Source organism: Peromyscus leucopus, chromosome 5 (genome assembly GCF_004664715.2).
Source record: "Peromyscus leucopus breed LL Stock chromosome 5, UCI_PerLeu_2.1, whole genome shotgun sequence".
NCBI classification, from domain to species: domain Eukaryota; kingdom Metazoa; phylum Chordata; class Mammalia; order Rodentia; family Cricetidae; genus Peromyscus; species Peromyscus leucopus.
Window position 1 is genome coordinate 25133700 of NC_051067.1, and position 25329 is coordinate 25159028.

General features: G+C 41.1%; 1 protein-coding gene across 4 annotated transcripts in view; it reads left to right on the forward strand.

Moving 5' to 3' along the window:
• The first annotated feature begins 1681 nt into the window (after nucleotides 1-1681).
• The window catches only part of Slc35b3 (solute carrier family 35 member B3), a 29516-nt gene continuing 5868 nt past the window's right edge, over nucleotides 1682-25329 (forward strand). The window contains exons 1-6 of one of the 4 annotated variants that reach the window (XM_028894719.2): nucleotides 1682-1793; nucleotides 6333-6620; nucleotides 9405-9526; nucleotides 18694-18848; nucleotides 20164-20271; nucleotides 22997-23094. In XM_028894719.2, the coding sequence (XP_028750552.1) occupies nucleotides 6420-6620; nucleotides 9405-9526; nucleotides 18694-18848; nucleotides 20164-20271; nucleotides 22997-23094 (684 nt within the window). In that variant the 5' untranslated portion in view covers nucleotides 1682-1793; nucleotides 6333-6419. The other 3 variants (XM_037205787.1, XM_037205788.1, XM_028894720.2) reach the window with 3 other exon arrangements.

Below are 25329 nucleotides of genomic sequence, written 5' to 3' on the forward strand. Positions count from 1 at the left end.
GAGGGGGGAGTCATTCCTTGGTTCTTCTGTTTGTTTTGTGGTTAATCAAAGTAATCAACATGCTGAGACTGCACATCTGTCTTCACATTAAGAACATGCATTTTTCATGAGTCCACAGGCAACAGTAACTGGGTTTCTGCTCCAGCTTTGTGGCTGGTCATAACTGCATTCACCTTGCTCCTATTGGTGAACAGGGGTGCTCTTACCTGCAATCCTATCAGTAATATCATCCCTAACTCCACGGTAACATCTGGCACTGCTTCATTTCCATCCCCAGTGGACACATCTGAGGGCAGTGTACCATGCAAAAGGAACAGTAAATGCAAAGCACGAGGCATGTTGTGCTTGACAGGGGCTAGATGAACTCTGAAATGGTGTTTGGATATGACCCATCGAGACAAGTTGCAAGCCATGGAACAGCGTTGGATTTCAATGAGGTGGTAATGAGTGTTGGATTTCAATGAGATGATTAAAGTGGTGTGAGCACAACACATCAGATCCTAAAAGGCTAATTCCCACTGCTGAGCAGAAGTAGGCAGTAAAGAAATATGGAGGAAGTGGAGAACCAACCCTGTTAGGCTACTATGATTGCCCAGGCCAAGTGGATGGACCTTGACACCTCTTGTATTCTGGGTTTATATTACCATTTACCTTTTCACCTGTTCCCTGTAACTCCTTGAGGGTGGGGAACTCTACTTAGAAATTACACATATCACCTACCCATACGCCCATTCAACAGATGCTTGATAAATACGGTGCTTCAGTGGCTAACAGTACTAGGGCTTTCCTGCTTCTGTTTGCTATTGTTGAGTGACAGAATGGTATCACTAGATGGGCTTTGTTATTCTCTTTAGGAAAAAAAATTTTAAGTTTGAACATTCATAATCACTGGCCTAAGAAGGCTGGCATTTTCAAAATGACTTAACTGGATCTCCCCCACCACCACCACCACAACCAAGGCACAAATGCTTCTCTTTCTGCATAATTCTGGTGAAATTTTAAAACTGATTCGTAACTGAATGGATTCTAACGTTTCTGTTGACATTATTCACCCCTTTCCCTACTAAAGCAGGCTCTCAAATACTGCATCGGTTATGGTAGTCACAATAACCCCTGTCACCAAATCCGTCTTGGTATTTTCTTCATTGTATCTCAGTAATTATAGGTGTAGTTCTCAATGGGGGGATAGGGGGTAATTTCTGATATTTAGAAACCATAAATGTTTTTATATTTGTCAGACCCCAAAGTAGGAATTTACGTTCCAAGCAGTGAATGGCCTCTTCAATACAATCCTGGTAACGTTTACAATTACAAACCATCGTCACTGAAAGGGCATGTGACTTGGGCCCCCTGGGCATTTCTTCAGTCCATCTTGGCCAGAAGAGCAGAAATGGGTCCAGAGACTGGGACAAGGAAGGAGTTGAGAAGCGACCTCATTTCTTTGGATCAAAAGACGCGGGCTGAGGAGAGAGAGCCTCAGGCTGTTTCCGGTTCGAACATTCTGAATCTGGCCGCCTTCACACGTACCGGCTCACGGCCACGGATGTGAAGTCACCTGGGTCGTGGACCCCAAAAGACGTACAGAACCCAGGTCCTGGCTCAGCCTCCGAGCAATGGAGCATGCGCGAGAGGTAGCGGCCCAGAAGGCGGGCGAAGGGGCGGGGCCGCGTGCCTGTGCATGCGCACAAAGACCCATAGGCGGAAGTGGTGCCAGGGGTCTGGCGGTGTGAAGACCTTCCGGGGAGGTGGCGGCCGCGGTGGCCGGCGCAGGAGCAGGACAGGAGGCAGAGGAGGTGACAGCGGCGGAGCTGGGAGGGGTCTCGCCGCGCGGCCAGGTGCCGCCAGGCAGGACTGGGGTGGGCGCCCACACAGTGTCGCCAAAGAAGGTGATGGACGCCGCTGTCTGGGTGGCCGGGGCGCGCGCGGACCGGTTAGGGGTAACCGGGGCGAGCGCTTCCGGGAAGAGCATCCTCCCCTCCCGGCGTGAGACCACCGCCCGTCTCCCCTAGCCCGCTGTCAGGGTTTGGATGGTCTCCCGGATTCCCTAGACTGTTTTTGCAGTTCAGAGCTACTTCCGGGTCTGTGTCCGGTCCTCCGGTACCCCGCTCCTGTTTGCCTTGCCACGAAGTGACTGTCCTTAAAGAGCTATTAAGTTTATGTCCCTGAAACCTGTGTGTTCTTTCCGGCTTTGCAACTGAATTCTCTTCCTCGTATTTTTTTTTTTTCCTTCAATAAGAAAAAAAAAAAAAAAACAAACACTGAAAGATTTTGTTAGTATACTAACAAGAGTTTTTGTTTTTTTCTGTATTTAAAAAAAATACATCTTTATTTCTTCTACAGTAGATTATCAGAATCCTGAATTTTAGTTAATGTTTTCCTTATAAGTGAATTAAAATAGTTTGAGACTTGGGGAAAACACTCCTAGCATTTGAAAATATTTTAGATAGCAGCATTACTTCTGCTTAATGTATAGATTAAATCCTAATTTTAGCCCTTGAGGGGGAAAGAGTTTCAGAAATCACCAGTCTCTCACACTTTGTGAGATGAAGTATGGATGACATCAAAATCTTGTTTTCTGTTTTATGATCTTATTCCACACACTGTAATTTATCCAAAGTGTTACCGAGACATGAAGACAAGAGTGTCACCTGAGTGTGGCAAGTTATGGGCGGAGTTAGGTCTTTCCCACGCTATGCACCGGAGAGGCTTTCTTCACAGTCCACCTTTTGATAATAGAAAGCTTTTATCTTTCATGTTAGAAACAGAACTAGATTAAGAGCTAAGCTGGGACCAGTGAGATGAGTCAGCACACAAGAGCACTTGTCCGCAAGCCTGGTCCCCAGAACCCACAGAGCGAAAGGAGAGAACCAGTTTCCCACACGTGTCTTCTGACCGCCTCCTGCGAGCTGAGGCATATTCACACAGATTGGTTTTTGTTTTGTGTTGTGTTGTGTTGTGTTTTTTAAGAAGTAAGCTCAGATAATTTTTATTTCAGTATGTCATTGAAAGTCAACATCACCTGTTTCTGATTTTTTTTTTTAGAACTGGGAGGACTTCCTTTAATTCCATTTTAGCTGTTATTTCTACCTTCACTGTGCTGAAGTTAAATGTTTGTTGTGTTTAAGAAAAGACTTAAGGCAGAGATCCACTTTAATGATTTCTTTCTGTTTTAGTTTCAGAGGTTGTTTAGAATTTCTAAAGCAAAGCAAGTTATTAATTATTTGATTACTTTTAATTCTGTTCTTGAGCTTTTTGTTTGGAGTTTCGCCAGGGGGTGGGTGGAGGGGTGGGGGGGGTGAGGGGGGGTGGGGTGTTGATTTTGAGGCAAGATCTCTGTAGCCTAGGCTGATGTTAAATTCCATGTGTAGTTTAGGCGTTTCCCTGTAACATAAGGACTTTGTCCCAGGTTCTTTTTTTTTTTTAGATTTATGTGTGTGTGTGTGTGTGTGTGTGTGTGTGTGTGTGTGTGTGTGTGCATCTATGCATAAGTAGGTATGTGCATGAGAGGGGTCTGATTCCTGGAGGTCAAGCTGAAGGCAATTGCAAGCCTCCAAACATGGGTTCTGGGAACCCTCTGCAAGAACAATAAACATTCTTAACTACTGAGCCATCTCTCCAGCCATGGCTCTGATTCTTTAGATAACAATATCAATTATTAATGTTACAAACAAGTGAGGGGCAGATATCAGGGGTCACAGTTTGAGAGTAACCGAGGCCTTCATCAGTCATGCTTTCTGACTAGCACAGTGCCGATCAGGCATGCCAAGCTGCACACTAAGTGCCAGGCCTTTAAAGGGCAGGTTTTGTGGTGGTGAGGCATCGTTTACGCAGTGACAGTGAATCCATTTCCTTGTTCATCACAAGTGCTTCATGGGAAACTCTGGAGAGATGAGTAGTGTGTTGCACACATTTAAGAAAAGGTATTGCTGAGGGTATTTACCTGCACATGCAGCCTAGATCTGCAGCTCATGGGGCTGCTGGGAGTGTGTGGGAGTGATAAAGTGGTGGAAGAGATTAGAGTAGAATAATGTTGATCACATGTTTACAAGAGAAAAGAGTCCGTCCGTTCAGTGTCTTGGGGTTTTGTAGTGTGCTGTGGCATCTTATAGCGGGCAATGGAAGAGACATTTGTAGGGCAGGCTAGGTGGGACAGCCAGATCCCTGTTTCCTACTTCATGTCAGGAAGGTGAATCAGCTTCAGGCCACTTCAGCAATGTTTTTGAAAAGTTGAATAATGAAAGCTAATGTACATGGTTGTCATACTGTGTGCCGTGCACTTCACATTTATCTCATAGATTCCACAGAAAGTCTTTAATCAGCACATTTTACTTTTCCCTGTAGAGATAAAGAACCTGAAAACGCAGAGAGATTACTTTGCCCAAGACTTCTCAGGTTGTATCATAGCTCAGACCTCAAAGTTCCAAACCATGGGGTCTGGGGACTGCTTATTTGTACTGTTCACTGTAGTTGAATTGGTATTGTGTGCTTGACTTTTAACTATAAGCATTTCAGAAGAGAGCAATGTTGGGAAAGAGTTGCTTTCTGGAGAAATATCCCAACATCAGTAAAAGTAGGAAATGGATTTTATAAGACTCATTCTCTATGTGCGCATGTGTGCCTAAGTATATCTGCACTCTCCTCCCAGTTCTTACCTAGTGTAGATTTTCAGTTTTGCTGATCAAGTTTGCCAGCCCCATGCTCCTTTCAAAACTGTATCCAAGTGAGACAGACGTGAGCTGGAGTTGGAGGCATGTTTAGTAGGTATGGCAATTTGTTTGTTTTCTGGTGTGCATAAAAAGTCCATGCCAGATACCAAGATGCAGAGACTGGTAAGATTCTGAGAGGTGTCCCAAAGAAGTGGCCATCAACTCTGAACTTAAATATGACCCAAAGAAAGAAACCACCAAGCAGAAAGGACACCATGAACAGAACACGAGGCACTTGGAAGTCTTCTGTTCTCGGGAATGGCTGAGTGGTTAGGCCTTTTATTGAAATAAATCAGGGAAGAGAAGCTCAGAACCTATGTTTATTTAAATAGTGCCCTGGGCGCTGTTGCTGTGCCTAACATAGGAAATAGACCAGAGCATTTTTCCCCTCAGTGTTAAAACACAGGACAATGGGAGGAGGGCAGTTTAAACATGCTTATCATGAAAACTGTATGTCAAGGGTGTCCTACAACATGGCATAAAAAAATCTTAAGGACATAAGAGTGATTGAAACACAGCCAGGGAAGCCAGAATAAAGAAGAAAAGCATGAAGAAGGAACACAAACAAGAAAAGTACTTTTAAAGGTTTAGACATAAGGCGGGTGTCCCGTGGAATAGATGTTTTGGTGCCTACATATCTATTGCTGTGTACCCAGCACCTTGCCCCCATTGCTGTGACTAATGAGCTCTCTTGAATGTCTGCAGCTCAGCTAACTAGGAACAGTCACCCAAAGGTGACTCTAGTTCTTGTCATTTCAAATGCTCACAAGACAGTTTCTTCTCTGATTTTTTTTTTTTTTTAAGTGAATCCCCTGTCAGAATTGTTCTCTCCTGCCCTCTGAGTCAGGATTTATGTCGCTGGAGTGCCAACAGGGAGACAGTCTGGGAAGATAGTCCTTCCTTCTTGCGTGCTGTCAGGATTTCTGCACTTCCCTTAGTGTTTACAGGGAATTCATCATTTTCAGCTTATGGAAATGCAAGGAGAAACTTGACAGTTATCAGTGGTGCTTTCACAACTTTAAAAAAAAAAAAACACACACACACACACACATACACACATTTTTCTGTCTTTTACATTCCAAAGACTTTACATTTGAATCATTTTCTCCATGAGGAAAGAAAGGCTTTTCCGTCATGGTTGGTAGTTCATGCTCTGTAACTGTAGTACTCAAGACATTAAGGCAGGAGGCTTGTCCCTTCCTAGCCAGCCTGGGCTTCATACAGCTTTTTCTTTCAACCTAAGGAATTCTATTGCTAAATCTCATACCTGTTTGGCTTTAGTTTTAAAGCTTGACAAGCAATTAGATTGTATGGTTGTCAACCCTTAAGCATCTTGAAAATATTTTACATTTTGTTTTATTAGAGTTAGATATGTACTAGATGATAAAAGCATACTACCGTGTATAGTCCTAGTTTTGATTACTATGGAGATGAATATGATGCTATTCAATGGTGGATGGGGGAGTGAGGGGTCTTGTATTTGGTGTTTGGTGTGTGGGAGGTAATGCTGATATCCAGAGAGACTCAGCTGCGCCTATATTTTTTATGGTGTAATTTGGATTGTTATTTGAATATGATACTTCATAGACTGTATGATTTGCCATAACTGCTTATTCCCTTTTTTAGGCTGAGCCAGCAAAGGAAAGGCAGGACCTGACAGTGGAAACCAGCAAAGACAAGGTTGCAGGCCTTGAATGTGGCAAAGCAAAAACAATGGACCTCAAGTTCAACAACTCCAGGAAGTATGTCTCCATCACTGTGCCCTCCAAAACCCAGACAATGTCACCACACATCAAGTCAGTTGATGACATTGTGGTGCTGGGCATGAACCTCAGCAAGTTTAACAAGCTCACACAGTTTTTCATATGTGTTGCTGGAGTTTTTGTGTTTTACCTAATTTATGGATACTTACAGGTAAACAGTAGTCCTTTGTTTATAATAGTGTTAGTTACATGATGTCCATGTTGTTTGTTTATAATAGTGTTAGCACATGATGTCCATGTTGGTTTCAGCTACTTGTTTTCACCATGGTGTTTTTATTTACAGGCTAATAGTTGACTCAGAGCTTGAAATTTTTGTAGACCAATAGCCTCTTAAAAGGACTACTAAAAGTAAAGATCAGATTCTCCAAGTTCAATATTTTAAGTTGGAAAGAAAGGTGATCTTGAAAGTTAAAGTTATAAAAGTAAACTTGTAAATATTTAACAAAACATAGGTGATTGCAGCTGTGTGTCCATATCTTTAAAGACTTACTCATTTATTTTTATGTGTATAAGTGTTTTGCTTGAATATAGGTAAGCATACCACATGTGTGCCGGTTGCCTAAGGAAACTAGCATTGGATCCCCTGGAATTGGAGCTAATGGAGGTTGTGAGCTGCTGTGTAGATGCTAAGAAATGGACCTGGGCCATCTACAAGAGCAGCAGCCAGTGCTTTTAACCTCTGAGCCATCTAGTCACATACACACACATCCATGCTAATTTTTATGAGTCAAGCATTGGTTGATGTCTAGGAAGATCATTTTATAATAAAGTTGAAAATAGCACAGTTTATTCCCGATTCTTGGATTTCATTGATAAAAGGTTATTTTTATTTTCTTGCGTTTTGAACAAGTCTTTCTTTGTAGCCCAGACCAACCTCATGTTCAAAATCCTGCCTCATCCCTCCAATTCTTAGGATTATTACGCTCACCACATAGTGTAAAAGGCCATTTTTACAAAATAAGTCTGACCAAATATACACACACACACACACTCACACACACACACACACACATATATATGTGTATATATATATATATATACATATATATTTTTTTCTGCCTTTCCCCTCTCCACTACAAAGCAGTTTTATTTCCTTTAAACACAGCTTTCTAATCCTGAGATGGCTGAGTCATTCTTTATTTTCCCCTCCTTTCCTGGTGCCCGTGATGTTCTCATTCTTGTTTTGTTTCTCTTATCTATTTTTGCAGTAATCTTCCGTTTCTGTGAGTTTTGTTTCACTGTATCTAACATTGCAATAGTCTGTCCAGTGTTTGCTCTGTAGCTTGAGGTAGTTGTATGCCTTTGGCCACCAGCAAATTCCTACCCTTCAAAACCATTACTGGATGGGCGAAGGTTCAGTCCATTGTGAGCATTCGTGTTTGAATGGCACCCAGTGTTATTAGTGTGCATTGACTTGATACGTATTTTTAACTATTAGCAACTTAGTTTTTAATTCAACTACATCATATCTGAGAACCTTGGTAATTTAAGAGGGGACATAAACTATTGATGTTCATTAGCACCACATTTGGGTGACCTTACTTATGCGTAAAAATCTCATAAAACATCTTATTGTCCATTTATCTTATAGAGATGCATTACATCTTTTTATATATAAGTAAAATTTTGACTTTCTTTTTTTAGTTATCCTAAAGAATGTCCTGAAGAACATTATGTAAAAATACTGTAGAATATGATTTGTAATTTGAGTCCCAGCTGGAGGGTGATTAAAAAAGAAAAAGCAAGGTATCACATCACACAGCAGTTAGAAATAGGAGTAGAATCTTTCTTGTTATGAAGCATTATTTTCTTCCCTTCAAAATGCCTCTGTTACAAATCACTTGGGGCAGACGGGCGGTGGTGGCACACACCTTTAATCCCAGCACTCAGGAGGCAGAGCCTTCAAGGCCAGCCTGGTCTACAGAGTGAGATTCAGGACAGGCACTAAAACTACACAGAGAAACCCTGTCTCGAAAAATCAAAAAAACAAAAACAAAAACAAAACATACAAACAAAAAAAACCAAATAACTTGGGAGGCAGGTAGCCACTGCAAAGGAAAGTAATGCAGCCACCTTGCAATGCTTTGCAAGGCTCCAGGGACTTACCAACTGAGATAGTAAGGGAATGAAGAATGACAAACACATGGACACAGAAAAGCTGGGGTTAGGTGGACTGGGCTCTCAGATGAAGAAGCCGCAACCCCAGAAGTTCAGCGTGTTTATTATACACAGTTGAACAGGGAGGTGGGGTTATTACAGCCTGGACAAGGAGGCTGGGTTTACAATACACTGCCAGACAGGAAGGCAGGTTTAGCTAGTCTTGGTAGAAACATTCTCTGTAGGGAGGGGAGCAGGCTTCAGGCCATGATCATGTCGAGGGTGGGGAGAGAGCTATGGTGACATTGTCTGTATATACTGTCACCATTCGTACTTGGAGTTAAAGAAGGCTTTACCACTCCCCTGAGCCATCACCTGGGGAAGGCTTTGGCACTTCTATGCGGCTGAGGCATAGGGTATTTGACATGGCCATGTCTGTCTCAGCAATACACATTCATTTAGGACTTCATGCTCTTGCTACATAGTCTATAAATGTTATTCGCTGTGTTTTTTTATTTGAATAATTACCAGATTTCCAAACAAATCTGGTAATTAGTTGCATAAAACCTTCAGATTGTAGCTTTGACTTTGTGAATACTTACATGGCTTCTGATGAAGAAGCATAAGAAGATGTTGCATTTTGGTTACTTCTCACAATTTGACTTCAACAATTTAGTCTATTTTCATGCCTAAATTGTCTTAGGAAGTCTAGTGATTTGGCAGGAGTAGGGTGGAGTTGGATGGAGTATGGCTTTCTTGCTTTTAAGATGTGCTTAGAACAGTTGACTGAAAGTCAGTCTCCGCCTTGAATTTAACAGCATTCCTTGTCTTTTTACAGGAGTTGATATTTTCAATGGAAGGCTTTAAGCCCTATGGCTGGTACCTTACTTTAATGCAATTTGCATTTTACTCCATATTTGGCCTAATAGAACTTCAGCTCATTCAGGACAAAAGGAGAAGGTATGTGGTGTGGTTACTGCATCAGTTGGATATGAAAAAATAAAGTCAGCATGCTGACTGTGCATGCATGGTTTTACATTTCCTGCTAACATCTGATCATGAGTTTTTATCGGTGTGAACCTCTTGCTTAAAATAATAAATCTATTTATTTCCTTTTTGAGCTGGAAAAGTAGATTCCCCCTTTTAAATACAGTGTCACAAAAATGAAATAGATCATGGGTCAGTTCATGGTTAAGCACACTCCCTCAGAGAGCTCAGATACACATTTCCATGAGTTGACCAAGACATGCCTAGTGAGAGATTTAAAACGCGCCAACATCACAGTGGGTAAGCGAAGGGCTAGTGGCAAGTTTTCTAATAGTTTCTGAAGTGTCAAGTTAGTGTTTGCTGGGCTGTATCCCCTGACGTTGTTACAGAGTGTCTGGTAGTTGAGATCTGGATTCTTTTATTTCGTTAATGAGTTGATAGTAAGGGTTTTATTTTGACATTCTCATGTACGTGTCATCGTAGGATGTTCTAGTTCATCCCCTCCCACACTGCACCCCACATTTACCTGCCCCCACTCTTGCTGCTCCCTTCCCGTAGGTAGTCCCCTTCCCTGCTTTCATGTCACAGGAGTTTGATACCCTGTCCATTTCCTCCCTCTCTTCCTTCTTCCCTCTTGTCCCCTTTCTAATTTCAAGTACTTCCCTGTAAGTTTTATATATATATATAAGTTTAGGTACCTTATATAGAGGGAACATATGGCTGTGTCTCTGTTTCTCCCTTAGTGCATTTAACATAATGAATTCCAGCTCCATCCATTTCCTTGCAGGTGTCCTGATTGCATTTCTCTTCATGGCTAAATAAAGCTCCACACCTTGTTTTCTTCGTCTGTCGCAGGTTGTTAGATGTCTAGGCTAGCTCTCTTCCCTGGCTCTTGAGAACAGTAAAGCGGTAGACGCGGATGTGCAGACACTTCTGGGCATTTCATCCTTTCTAGATGAGGAGTGGCATAGCTGGGCCCTGTGCTGTGACATGTTCTTTAGTTTTTAGAAAGTCCCGGACTGGTTTCCATTGGGTGGCACCAGTTTATATTCCCACCAGCAGGGTTCATACATTCCTCTCTCCCCGCATCCTCTCCAGAAACAAGGTATTGCTGTAATTTGCATTTCCTTGATGGCTAAGGATGTTGCCCAGGTTTCCAAATATCTTCTGGCCATTTACATTTACTCTTGAGAATTGTGTATTTAGTTTCTTAGCCCATTTCTTGACTGCATGGTTTGTGATAGGGTGTTTAATTTGGGGGAGAGTAATATATTCTCAATATTAATCCCCATCTGGTGTATTGTTAGCACAGACTCTTTTGCCCCATTGTGTAGGCTGCCTCTTCATTCTGTTTTCTTTGCTGAACAAAAGGTTTTTGATTTTATGTGATACAGTTTGTCTGTTCTTGGGATTCTCCTGCACTTCTGGAGCACCTTTCATAACATCACTGCCTATGCTTGTATCTTGAAGTGCTTTCCCTCTAATAGTTTGAGAGCATTAAGTCTTATATTTTTACTCAGGGTGAGATACGGATCTGGTTCTAAATGAGTATTCAGTTTGCCAGCACTGTTTGTTGAGAGGGACTGTCTGTCTTTTCCCATTGTATGTTTTGACATCCTTGTCCAAAATGAGTTGTACGTAGCTGTGGGAGTTTCTCTCTAGATCTTCTATTCTGTTGGTCTCTATCTGTTGGGGCTCCACCGTCATATTTTTTTATCAATATGGCTCTATAGTAGAATTCACTGTGATACCTTCCAGCACTGTACTTTCTATTAGGAGTTCTTTGGGGTCCTTTGTGCTTATGATTTTTAGGATTGTCTCATCTAGTGTAAAAAACTGCATTAGAGTCATGATGGGATTGTGTTGAATCTGCAGATGACTTAATACAGCTATTTCACAGTGTTAATTCTGCCAACCCAGTGTCTCCAGTTTCTTTGTTGTCTGCAAGTGTTGTTAGAGCAGTCTTCCACTATCTCTTGGTTAAGTTTATTCCTTCGTTAGACGTGTTTTATTTTGGTTTTGTTTTAAACAGTTATAAGTGGGATTTTCCTCATTTCTTCCTTAGCAAACTTGGTTTTGGTATATAAAATTAATCACATGAATCTTCTGGTAGAGTTTTTAAGTTCTTTAATAGGATTGTTCTGTATACAAATAAGGATGATTTGACTTTTTTCTTTCCTATTTGTGTACCTTTTATTTCTTCCTCTTCTCTTTATGCTCTAACATAGAGAATGGGCTCTTTTAGTTTTTCAGATTGCATGTGTAAGTGAAACGGTGGGAGGGAGGAAGAGAAAGCTCGAGTTGTGTGTGTGGGCATGTGTGAGGGGTCTAAGAACACCTTTTAGGAGTCAGTTCTGTACCTACACTGTGAGCCCTGGCAGTCACTCTTTACTGCAGGCCGTCTTGCTGGCCCTCTAGCTAAGATTTTGAGCACTTTGAGTATAACATTTGCTATCTAGAGCCTTGAGTTTCTTGGTGTGGATGTCTTCTGCTCCTAGTTCCTTAAGAGTTTTAACCATGAAGGGGTATAGAAATTTGTCTGTGATCTTTTCTACACCTATTGAGACGACGTTGTGATTTCTGTCCTTAAGAGTACTGATGTGGTGCGTTGCATTGATTTTTGTATACGGAGTCACCTGAAGCTAGTATATCTGTTAAATCTGTTGACCAATGTTATAAAGTTTCCTTGTCGATTTTTAGTTTGAATGACCTGTCTAAAGGTGAGAATTGGCTATAAAGTCTTCCACTCTATTGGACTCAAACTGAAGTGACTTTTTATGTCTGTTAATATTCAGTGAAATCAGGAGCCACAGTGTCTGGTGCATATTTATTTACAGTAGTTACAGCTGCTGCTCAGGTGTTCCCTTCATTACTATATGCCGACCTTCTTTATTACCTAGGTCGTAATTTGATTTCAAGTTATCAGCTACCAAAAAGCTACACCAGTCTGTATTCGGTTTCCATTTGCTTGGTAGGTTCACTTCCATCCTGTGGCTCTCAGTCTGTGGGTATCTTCCAGAGAAATGTTTCTTGCAGACATCAACTAGATTTAGATTTTAATATGTCAGCCAATCTGCATCTCTTTATTGTTGGGTTGAAGTCATCTACATTTGAGGTCATTTATCTTTGGAAATTGTTTACTAATTACCATAATTCCCTTGCTTAGATTATTGTTTGTTCTTTCTCACTCCTGTTAAGGGTTTGCTGGCTTACTGCATTGGACCTGATGAATTCTTTCTGAGCTCTCCTTTGTTGTCTGTTCCTCTCATGAAAGTCGTGCTTTATTATTATCTTGTGATTGAGACAGTTTTTCTGTCTTTCTCTGTGTATAGTATTCCTTTAAGTGTCTCCTGGAATGCTAAATTGGTGATCATGAACTGCCTTAATTTGTGCTTATCTTCAAATATTTGCATTTTTAAATCATTTTTCAAAGATAATGCTACTGAATATAGCAACTTGGTCAGCAGGCTTGAACTGTATCATTCCATGATTTCCTGGATTAAAATTGCTGATGAGAGAGAGATCGGATGTTACTCTGAGGTGTGTATCTCTATAGGCGAGCTCGTGTTTTCCTCTTTCAGCTTTTCATCTTGTTTCTTTGTATTTCTGTATGCCATGGAGACATTCTTCTCTGGTCATGTCTGTTTGGGACTCTGCCCTTTTGTGTCTGGATGCCCATTTCTTTCTCTAGGTTTGTGAAATATGCTGCTGTGATTTTCCAGGCCGTGTGTCTGCCATTCTTAACTCAGCTTCTACCCTTGCTTGGCTCCCAGAGTTCTTGGGCTTTATGCCCCTTCATTGTTTTCTTTATCAGTTTTATGTCGCATTTGTCTCCTGTGCCCTCCATCCCTGAAACACTTTTCCTGCTGGGTCAAGTCTCTTGGCGATGCTTTCCATTGTGTTTTTATTTGATTCATTGAGTTTTTTGTTTCCAACTTTGTTTCCCCCAAATCTCAATTTCTTTGATGATTTCCCCCTCTTGCCAAACTTCTCATCCATATTGCAGAGTTCCTCTTTCCCCTTCCCCTATTTTTTTTTAATTTTAACTTTTTCTATGTTGCTGACTTTAAGTCCTGGATTTTGTCCTTCTGCTTGTATGGGTGCTCTCTAAGGTCATTTATCATTCTTACTAATACACACTGGATGTCTCTTTTCGGTTTTTTACCATTTCAGTAGTATCATTGAGTTCAGTAATTGAGTTAGGATCTTTTGAAGTCACGTTGCGCTCTCTCTCGCTCTCTCTCTCTCTCTCTCTCTCTCTCTCTCTCTCTCTCTCTCTCTGTGTGTGTGTGGGGGGGGTGTGTTTTCCTTGTAGCTATTTACACATCTCTTGGTTTGGGTATCCCTTCCAATTCCATCTGGAATTCAACTTATTGGGCAGCCTTTTCTTGAATGCTCAATCCCCAGTACAATTTAAAAAGGTTAAAACAAACAAACAAACAAAAACAACAAAAAACTATGACAGCAGCAATATCAAAGAGGATATAAAATACACTTAAAGGTAAATGCAGCTCACACATCACCAATGATATAACAAAAAATGGCAAAAGCTAATGTAGGATGACTGTGCTAGATTTGGAAATAGCGAATGAAATGTGATGGAAGTGGCGTGGGAAGGAGGAATGATAGAGAAGAGAAGAACAGATGAGAGTGTTACAAAGGGAAAGAAAAAAACCAAAAAAAAAAAATTAAGAGAAGAAATACCAATAAACAAAATTTTCCAGTAATGAGGAAGTTCAAAAACAAATTTAGACATATGTTAGGAGAGGGAATAAAAAAATAAAAGGGTGGGTTTGTTTGTTTTCTAAAATAAGGTCAAGCCATGCATGGTGGCACAGGCCTTTAATCCCAGCAGTCGAGATGCAGAGGCAGGTGGGTCTTTGTAAGTTCAAGGCCAGCCTCGGTCACAAAGCAAGTCCCAGAGCAGCCAGAACTGTTACACAGAGATACTCCGTCTCAAAACACCAAAAAAATAAAATAAGTTAGAGTGTTGCTAAAAGGAATGGGGGAAAGACACAAGAGGCATAAAGAGGAAAAAAAAAGAAAAGAAAAGAGAAATGCTTGCCTAGGAATGAAAAAACATGGGTAAGCAGCATTAGATGAATGTATGAAGGAGAAAAGTACAAACAGTGATAAGTTTTTAAAAAGTACAATAAAGTAAAAATACTACTAAATGTGCTCAAGAAAGAGAAGTTTGGGGGACGAAGGATGCAGCCCTGGCCATCTCCCTGTGAGCCCTGCCAGTTTCTTGCTAGCAGAGCCAAGTGGCCTTGTGGCCTCCTGTCTTTGCTGTGGTTTGTGTGGTAGTGAGCAAGTCTCTGTGTTTCAGTTTAGAAGCTTGTCTATGTAGCAGAATCTCTGCAATTGTGGGCTGGGCAGACCCTCCCCCTCCTGTTACTCCTTACATAGTGTCCCCTGCTGTCACTGAAATTCTGCTTGGAAGGGGCTAACACGTGTGCTGGGAGTGTGCACACACGGCACTGGGTCCTCTGCAGACAAAGCACCTGTCTGTCCTTTGTAGCCCCCCTGAGTGCTCCTCACCCTCTTGGAGGGATGCGGCTGTGCCTGTGAGGCGGCCTCCTGGGCCTTCAGAGTTCTCAGGTCCTACGGCAGACTCTCGGGTTCGTCATTGTTCCCTGTCTTCAGGCCACCCCAGGTAGATAAGTTTTAAACAGTCGGTTCCATCAGGTTGGTACCCAGCCACTGCCCTCAGAGTGGGATTCCTCTCCAGAACTAACCCATCTACCTGAGACATCAGTCTCACCGAAACCCACTGCTGAAGTGGAGGCTCTTTCTGGCCTTGTCCTGAGGGTAGAGCTGCCTGTGTCTACACTAGGACTGACTTCCCTTTTGGATGAGGCTTTTCCACCCCCACCAGACAGCACCCAGAGCTGTTTCACTTAGCTCCTTTCTTGCTGGTGTGTCCACTGTCTTAAAGCAAAGTCCTTTCATCCTTTCATACAGCTGTTTCTTCACCAAGGCATGTAGAGGCAGCTGCTTTACCTGGGAGTCCAAGGTTTCTCTCTTGTAATTGATACAGTTTGTTGTTTGGCAGTTACACACGTGTGTGTATACACATACACACACACACACACACACACACACACACACACACACACACACACACGTCTCACCCCACCCTTCCTCATCTCTCTTCCAGCCTGTGAGCTTCCCTTCTCGCTTACAAGTCCATCTCCCACATTCTAGTCTTGGTTTGGAAATCTGTGTTCCTAAATATTGGAGGTACAAATTTCTTTTTGTTAAATCCAGAACACTTATTTCAAAGTTTTTTAAATTAGTAACCATATAGATTTGAAAAAATACTTCGGTTTATCTTTAGTGGCATATAAAACAAAATACAGTAATGCTGTGACCATAAACAGAAGATAGGAACATGGGCATGCAGTGAGGGTAAATGAAACATGTTCATCCTTTCATCCCATCTAGGATGGCTATATTCATGTATCTGTGGGACAGTTAAAAGATAATAAAGACAATACTGACATTCTGTCTTTTGTATAAGTGTTTAATGCCTGAAAAATCACAGCTTGTTATTTTTCTACATAATTGTTTTGAAGTGTATAAATAGGTAACTATTCAATTTTAAACATTCAAATCCATTTACACAGATTTTTACTGGAAGAATCTAACAAATGTCTTTATAGATTTAATTTTATTTCCCAAATTCTATTGCTGATAATTTTTTTTTACAACAGTTATAGTTAAGTACTCAAGTGTGAGACTATCATCTCTATTGTTTTTTCATGCTCTGAAAATCCAAGATAAAACGTGGGTGATAGACTAGAAAGTAAGTAAATATCATTGCCAAGACTGATAGTGAGGGACTGACAATCCATTATCTCTTGGAAACCGCTGTTTCAGGGTAGAAGTCGGGGTTCTGCTCCTGAAGTTGAGTTTGAGGAGGAAGCATCTCCCTGTATCAGCCAGCCAGATGAGATGTGGTACCGGCTAGATTATCTCAGCTTTCTGACCATGTGACCATAAAATATTTGAAAATAAAATAACTTACATTTGATTTAAACATTTAATTTTGAAAGATAGATTTCTAGACTTAAAATGAGTAGCTGTGAACGGAAGCCTTTTCTTTACAAGGCACGTTGTCTTGAAGTGTTGAGAACTTCATCCAGCCCCAGGACTCCTTGTCTTGAGTGGACTTGACCTCTGAATCTCCTTGACTGCTACTCCTTTTAGCCTCTGCCTAGGTTTTTTTCTCTGCTTGGGTCTGTGTAAGTGATGCTGTGTTAGCACAAGCACCAGATTTAGAATGTAAAGATCATGGGTTTGGGCACTGGCCCTCACTGGCTCTGTCAAACCCTGGGGAGTCTCTGAACTCTGGGCTTGCTTGAGAGTGTGCTTGAGGAGTAAGATCACAGCTCCGATGCTTGAAACATGGTGCTACCATCCCTCACCGAGGAACAACTTTTTAGCCATTGTCAGTTTGGGGACAGGAAGTAGATGATTTTGCAGTTGAAGGATTCCTTTTCAGTTTCATTTCCCCCACCATCTTTAAGAAACTATTGGAGAATTAAATTAAATAGAAACACCAGGAATCCGGGAGGCAGGCTGATGAAATGCAGCTTCCTCGTCACCCATAAGGAAACAGGACCAGGAGGAGGTTTTATAAGGTAGCAAGTTCCTTTGGGGGTTGAACCTCAGGACAGTTCCTGCCTGCCTGTATCCTGCTGCCGGAACCATTCCTTGTAAGTTTGCTGGCTGGAATTTTTCCTTTCTGGCCACCATTGTTTACAGTTTATCTTTGAGGAAACTTGATGACTGGTTTTTATCCTAAGCCAGGAAAGTGATGTTACCTTCTTCGATGACAAGGGCAATGATTGGTCAGACTCCAGGCACACTGAGGAAATACATTGTGGTAATTGAAGGACACCCATGGGCAGGCCAGTTCTTGTCAGTGGGTTTTAAATGTTGACTCCTACATTAGTACTTAAGTAGGAAAACCTCAAAGTTGAAAGGGTAAATAATGCATTTCAATAGAATTTTTCCAACAAATTGTTTTAGTGTATAAAGACCCATTTAAAGATGTAGAGAGTTGGGGCTGTAGCTCAGATGGTAGAGTCTTTGCCGAGCATGCATAAGGCCATGGAGTCAATCACTAGTACCACATCCATCAGGCTTGGTGGCACAAGCTTGTCATCTCTGCACTCAGGTAGTATACTGATCAGAAAAAAACTTGAGGTTTTCCTCCGTTATGTAGGGACTTTGAGGCCAGCCTGGGCTAAAGATCCTGTCTCCAAAAGAAAAAGAAAAGAAAGAGGAAGGAAGAAAAGAAAAAATTGTAAGAATTGTGTGCCTTTTTGCCTGATTTAAATACCAATACAAATGCTTAAATATAGGTAGGTTACATCTAAATACAGAGCATAATCAAATTATGTGACAAACGTTTTTTTGTCTATCATACAGTATGCCAGATTATTATTTTAAACCATTAGTAACTACTCAGAGTGAGCATATACCCATACTGATGACTTTAAGTTAAAAGTTTAGAGGTTACAAAGACAGCATCAGAAACTTTACCTGAATCTGATTATTATTATAACATGGGAAATAGAGAGGTGATTTATAAAATATTATAGTAACAGTCATACCTGGAGTTGTAAAGCCCGTGAGCTTTCTCTAGAGAAGTTCTTTGCCTGTTCTGGTCGTTATGTTTTTTTTTCCTAATGCTGAATGGAAACATTAGGAAGCAAAAGCAATTTAAAAGTTAATTTCTAACATTAGTAATTGGGGCCTTTTTACCATTGTAGAGGCCCTTATTTTTTTAATCATCTCTTTTTATGAATTAAATCAAGATAGTTTTTAATCTATACCTAGAGCTACTGTAAGAAAATCTTAGATCACCATTTATATATCAGTTAGAATCTCAGTAAGTCTCTTACTGTTATAACACACAGTTGAGATTCCTCATTGAAGATTCAGTAAAAGTATATTGTGATTTTTATCAATGTACAAGTAAACAGTGTTACAACTTGAAGAGAATGATTTTTTAATGTATATTTCCAGAAACATTAACCAGAAATAGGGAAGCACATTGTAAGCCATCATCTTTAAAGTACTATGAAACTGGGTCCCACAATGAAGGTTTTAAAAATTGTCTCTTCCAGAATACCAGGAAAAACCTACATGATAATAGCTTTTCTAACTGTGGGTACTATGGGCTTATCAAACACTTCCTTGGGCTACCTGAATTACCCCACCCAAGTCATCTTCAAGTGCTGCAAACTGATTCCTGTTATGCTAGGAGGAGTTTTTATTCAAGGTACAGTAATGACATTTTATACTGTTTGAAGCGCGCAACTATGTTGTGGCATCTGGCATTAGGAAAAACAGTCAATGTCCACAACACTGTTCTTGAGCACTCTAGACATTGTGATAGTATAGTATCTGGTAACAATAGGGTATCATAAAAACACTGATATGCTCTAACATACGATAGTATTTGAGGTTCATAATTTGGACATAAGAGAGTAAAGCCAGTGTTTTGTATTATTATTGTATCTTGGAATTTAATGCACCCCACAGTGCCATATTCACATAGTGAAGCCCATCTGAGTGGACCCACTTTTTCCCTAACTGCACCGGCTCTGATGATTTAGAGCCAAGCTGCGTGGAGCTGATGGAAAGAGGATGCAGCTGGAGCAGCAAGCCTTGGAACAAGCTGTTCCTGTCTTGAGGCTGTTCCCATCACTGAAGGGCTTGTGCAGCCTGCTCTCAGTGTGTGCATCAAGATGCCTTCCTGGGGTTGACCTTTTACAGTGGAAAGGTGTCAGCCACCTCATTGGGCACTTCAGGATAGTCGTTCGTGTGGAAAAATTACCTCGGTCTCTATTAAAAATTCTGACTAGGCACATATATTTCCTTAGAATCTTTACCGAAAGTTAGAATACATTAGGCAGAGGAAAATGAGTGAATTCTCCCCTTCCTAATGGTCTTCACATAGTATTTATAAGCTGAAATGGTATTTATATAGCCAGAATCATTACTCTCTTCCCTTTGTAAACTTACAAGCTAAAGGAAAATCTGTAGCCTTTTATTATACATAAGATAAAAGACATACTCATTTTTACAAATAGTGAAAATTGGGGAGTATACCTTTTACTTTTGTCAGTTTTCACAAAAATTGTAGTCATGCATTGTGTAAGGAAGCTTCAGTCACCAGTAGACTGTGTATGCAAATGCTCCCATGAGATACTGTTACCCAGTGACATCATAGCCATCTCAGTCTGTGTATGTGTCCTGATGACGTCAGACAACAAGATCCCCCTCAGGTACATTTTCAGGGCATATCCTCACCATCAAGGAGTGCATGTGTGTGGTTTTGTGTTTTGTTTTGTTTTGTTTTTTTGTTATAATAGATAAAATAAGATCTCATTTCTGTCTAACAAGATCATGTGGTGCCTGCTTTAATCTTAAACCTCCTGGGATTGCTGTGTGCCTTGATCTGAGTGTTCTTCATGATTTGAGCATTGGACATGAACAGCACATCCCTGTTCTGCTTGGTGAAGCCCCATGATCTGACAGTAGGCTGGATAAATGTTTGCATAATGAGGCCAGCTTCCCTTTGTCTCACATAGGAAAGCGGTACAACCTTGCAGATGTGTCTGCAGCAGTGTGCATGAGCCTTGGCCTGATCTGGTTTACCCTGGCTGACAGTACAATTGCACCAAACTTTAACCTGACAGGTGAGGAATGTATTTGTATTCCTAAATTGTATAAGCATTTTATTTTGAATAAGAATTTGTAAGTTTTCATGAGGATTTTAAATGATGCTGTGATGTCGATGAGTCCCATACCTAACAAGGCTTTCAGACTTTCCAAACTGTAGAAAAGTGTCAGCGCTCTAGAGATGCCCCATTGTTGGAGTACATGACAAAAGGCTCCCGGTTAACTGTCCAAGACAAGAGTTAGCATGTGTATGCTGACCTGTCCATGCACACAGGAGATGTGGGGAAGTCACTGTGGTAACATGAATAGAGCTGCAACTCTGTGACTTACTTTCCTCCATTGTGCTCTATGCTTTTTGTCAATTAAATTTAGAGTTTTCAAAAGCCAAGTATTACAATGTGTCCAGGGATAAGAATAAGCATTAGAATCCTGTTTTTATTTTCATGACCATGCAGATGAATCAAGTTCTCAACTTGTGGGTCATGATCCCTTTAGGGGATCAAACGACCCTTTCGCAGAGGTCACATATCAGATATCTAGCATACTGTATTTACAATATGATTCATAACATTCGCAAAATTGCAGTAATGAAGTAGCAACAAAAATAATTTTACGGTTGCAGTTACCATGACATGAGGAACTGTATTTTTAAAGGGTCACAGCCTTAGGAAGGATGAGAACCACTGAGATAAATTGTTTTGGGGTATTTGGGGCATTTACTATATACATACAGTATTTTCCTTAAGCTACTAGAAGAATTTTACTAAGAACACTGTCATCCCATAATTTATCTTCACTAAAATAGCATTTAAAGTTTCTAAATCAGAAAAACAAAAACAAGAAAACACCTAAGAGAACAGGGAAAAGCAATATTGAAAACCAGCAAGCACAAGTGTAAAATAACCGTTTCTACAATGAAAATATTGGTTACATTAGCTTCACAGTGGTTCTCAAGAGTCAGACCAGTTATCAGCCAGTCTTACTGGCCCTAGTTAACCAGCCTGAATTAATGTGTTTAAATATAAGCAGTTGGACCTCTTGGGGCAGACCTCTTACAGCCACAGTCCTGAGGGAACTTGCTGCCTCGCTTCCGTGAAAACCTCACTGCATGTAGTACGAAATAGCAAGATGTTGAAAGCGGCACTCGGGTGTAGAATGATAACATCTGTGAGTGGCTGTGTGTGTGTGCTGCTCCAAGTCAGCAGGATCAGAAAAGCAGTTTCTCTTTTAGGAAACTCCTGGGAAAGAGTAAGACAAACCTCCTCACTCCTTTTCAGTGCCCTGTCTGTTGTGCTGCTTAATAAGTAGGGAAGGTGGTCTCTGTTGGAAAGAAGAGATCAGAACTCTCCAGAACGAGTCAGGCCCACTCTTGGGTAAAGGGCACCAAGGGTTAGTTGCTGTTTGTCTTGCTTTATGTGGTATCAGCTGAGGAAGAAGGGCTGAGAACACACACATGCAGCAGGGAGGGGACAAGAGAGAGAGGGGACAGCCAGGGAAGGTGTACGCCAGGGCACCTGGGGCTTCTCTCTTCCTGAGTTCGGTGGGCACATTTTGAAAGAATTAGAACCCAGACATTCTTCGTGAGAGAAACCGGTGAATAGCAGTCCCCACTTTGGTTTTAGAGCAGAGGTTCTCAACCTAGAGGTCATGACCCCTTTGTGAATCTAATGACCCTTTCAGAGTGGTCACATATCAGATATCCTGCATATTGGATATTTACATACAATTCATAACATTAGCAGAATTACAGTTATGAAGTAGCAATGAAATAATTTATGATTGGGAGTCACACATGAGGAACTGTATTAAAGGGTTGGAATATTGAGACTGTTGAGACAAGAAAGCCCGCAAGCCTGTGAAACCCACAGATGGAACCACGACCCCTTTCCCTCTGTATGTGAAGCTCAGAGGCAGCCAGGCCTGTTTCATGCACACCTGCCTGCTGCTTCCCAGGAATGAGTGGTATCACCCAGACCCGATGCGGTTGGACCTGTCACTACAGCATGTGACAACTTAATATTGTTCATGTTATCCTCATGGATGTGGAAGGGAGGCTTGCTTATGTGAACAGTCACTGAGACAGTTTGTCTGGCAAACTAACAGAATCACCATTGAATTAGGTGTGTCTGAGACAGTATGGAATTGAGGGTTGTAAAACTAGAAAAGGGTTGGGTATTCTAGTTGTTTCCCAGAATTCTCAGTTGTAGCTGTACTTCTCAACAGACACTACCTGGAAAGTGTCAGACTGAAAATGAGTGGTTGATAGAGGAGAATGTCTAGAGTTCCAGTCAGAAGCCGTGCCACAGAAATGACCTTGGCAATGCCCATGTGTTCCTTTCAAATTGAACCTTCTAGAAGACATTTTGTGTGTATGATTTTTCTCTAAATGTTTGTTTTTTGTTTTTCCTCTCAAATATTTTGTGCCACCACCAATCCCAATAGATCTTCTAGGAGTTTCTACACTTGTTCCTTCCATCATACGATCCAGGTTAGAAATAGAACCTTGTTTGACATGATGCTGAAGTACGATTCTGATGGTAGCATTTGTTTATTAGTGTCTGTCTTTTTTACATTAATATCATTACCTATGTGCTTACCAAAACAAGTTATAGATCAGCATATTCAGCATTCCAGCAAAATGGGATTGACAATCTGCTTTTGACTTTTAGCTCAGTTAAACTTCTGGTCAACCTTGCTTACAGTTAATATGCTTAAAGAGGATCATTCTCTTCTTCCTTGAAGGTGTGATGCTTATCTCCCTAGCCCTGTGTGCAGATGCCGTCATTGGGAATGTTCAGGAGAAAGCTATGAAACTGCACAATGCTTCCAACTCTGAGATGGTGAGCACCCAGTGCTTCCCTGGTATCTGTAAGATGCATGGCTGATTTCATGAAATAGCTACAGGCTTAAGACCAAATGTGCATTTTAATCCACTGTATCGTTTTCGTGAACACAGTGCTAACAATATTGTGGAAGGTTGGAAGGAGACCTGTCACTGCTAACAGCTTGTATAACTGATCAATATTTTCCTCATTGATTTCTGTAGTCTTTTATATGTTAAAAGAAGCCTCTTTGTGGCATTGTTTTCCTTCTGTTTGTATTTCTTTCTGTGTTACTCTCAATATGGAGATTTGTAATTCTTATTAATCCAACTTCTCTATTTGTTGATGGCTTCTAGCTGTGTCAAAAGGCTTTTCATCCATGTTGCCTAGTAGTTTTTTTTTTTTTTTTTTTTTTTTTTTTTTTGAGACAGGGTTTCTCTGTGTAGCTTTGCGCCTTTCCTGGAACTCACTTGGTAGTCCAGGCTGGCCTCGAACTCACAGAGATCCACCTGGCTCTGCCTCCCGAGTGCTGGGATTAAAGGCGTGCGCCACCACCGCCCGGCGCCTAGTAGTTTTATTATTTCCATTTTTATTAAATAAATCCTGCTAAACCCCACTTCTGCTTACTAAACACCTCTTCCTCCCCACTTATTTTAGATGCCTTCTGTATCTCCCATCCTCACACAGGGGTCAGAATTCTCTAGAATTGATTTCTGTCTCAGCCCACAGAAACTTGAAGAGCTGCACTCATTCCTCATCGTTAGCACTAGCCACCTTGTTCCTTCTCAAGGAACGCTTATACCCTCACATAAACTAGGGCGCTTATACCCTCACATAGACTAGAAACCCCCTGGGACTGGGACTGGGGTAGAGTTGAATTATAAGTTAGTTTAGGGGCATGGCATCTGTATATTGATTCTTTCAATCTAAGATCAAGGTATGACTTTCCTTTTCTTCAAGTGTCTTTTTATAATATTTTTATTTTATTTTTGATTGTATAAGTGTGTGTGTGTGTGTGTGTGTGTGTGTGTGCGCGCGCGCGCGTGTGTGCGCGCGCGTGCATGTATGTCTGAGTATATGAGTATAGGTACTAGTAGAGGCCAAGATTCCCCTGGAGCTGGAGTTACAGACAGTTGTGAGCCACCTACCATGAGTGCTGAGACCCTAACTTGTAATCCACCTTCTTAATTCCTGAGTTCTCTCCAGTCTCCCCAAGTTTTCCTTTTAAATGTCCACTAGATTTAAAAGTATTCTTCAGATAAAATATCTTTTGCTTTTGTTTTTATATAGGGGTGTGTGTGTGTGTGTGTGTGTGTGTGTGTGTGTGTGTGTGTGTGTGGCATTGAGAGCACACTTGCTTTGCTGTTCAGATAGAACACACTGCATTGAAGGTATAAAGGAGTATGTTTCCTGTTGCTGTCTGCCACAGCATGAGGCATTGACATCTCAGTAACAGGGACTTGAATTTTAGTAGATCTTTGCTGGGTCATTGTCGCTACTCTTCATGGCTGGGGTAAAGATGGCCTCAGAATTAAGACCGTGCAGGTCACCTAGAAACTCAAGGTAGCACACAGGACTGCAGGCTTTAAACTGAAGCCTCAGGTCGTATCCTAGGTTACTCTGTAGCTCTCCTTTGGGGCAAATTACACCCTCAAGCATCAGTGTTTTTGTTTGATAGCTGGGTAATGAACGTGGGATTAAGATTGGGTTAGCTGTGAGAGCCAGGGGAGTAGCCCGCATACTGGGTAGTGTAGCTAAGTGTAGCGAACCTGCAACAGGCATTTCTGTTAGAAGCTGGAGGTACCCTGGGTGAGGAGCTAATAAAATGGAGTCAAAAGTGAGCAGGGAAATTAAACAGTGGTGACTTTTGTATCTTTTGCAAACTCCAATGTTCAAGATGCTTTTCATGTTTTGTAAGTAGCTCTGTTTATGCTTTTAGAATGATAAAATTTAAATCTGCTTAAATTTAACAATTAATCAGTGAGTAAAATATAAACATATATGGAAGGTTCCATAAGCCTGTAATACCAATTGCTAAATGGTCTTTTAATTAAAAAAACTCTGAGCCAGATATTGGGGTAGATGCTGAAAGATCAGAAAAACAAAGGAACAAGCCACTGCCACATCTTACCTCTAGGACTTCTCAGCCTGAAAAGCCTCTAGTTCCTGTCTCTTCACACCTTATATACCTTTCTCCACCCATCCATATCATTTCCTGTCTCAACTTTTCTAATGCTGGGATTAAAGGCGTGT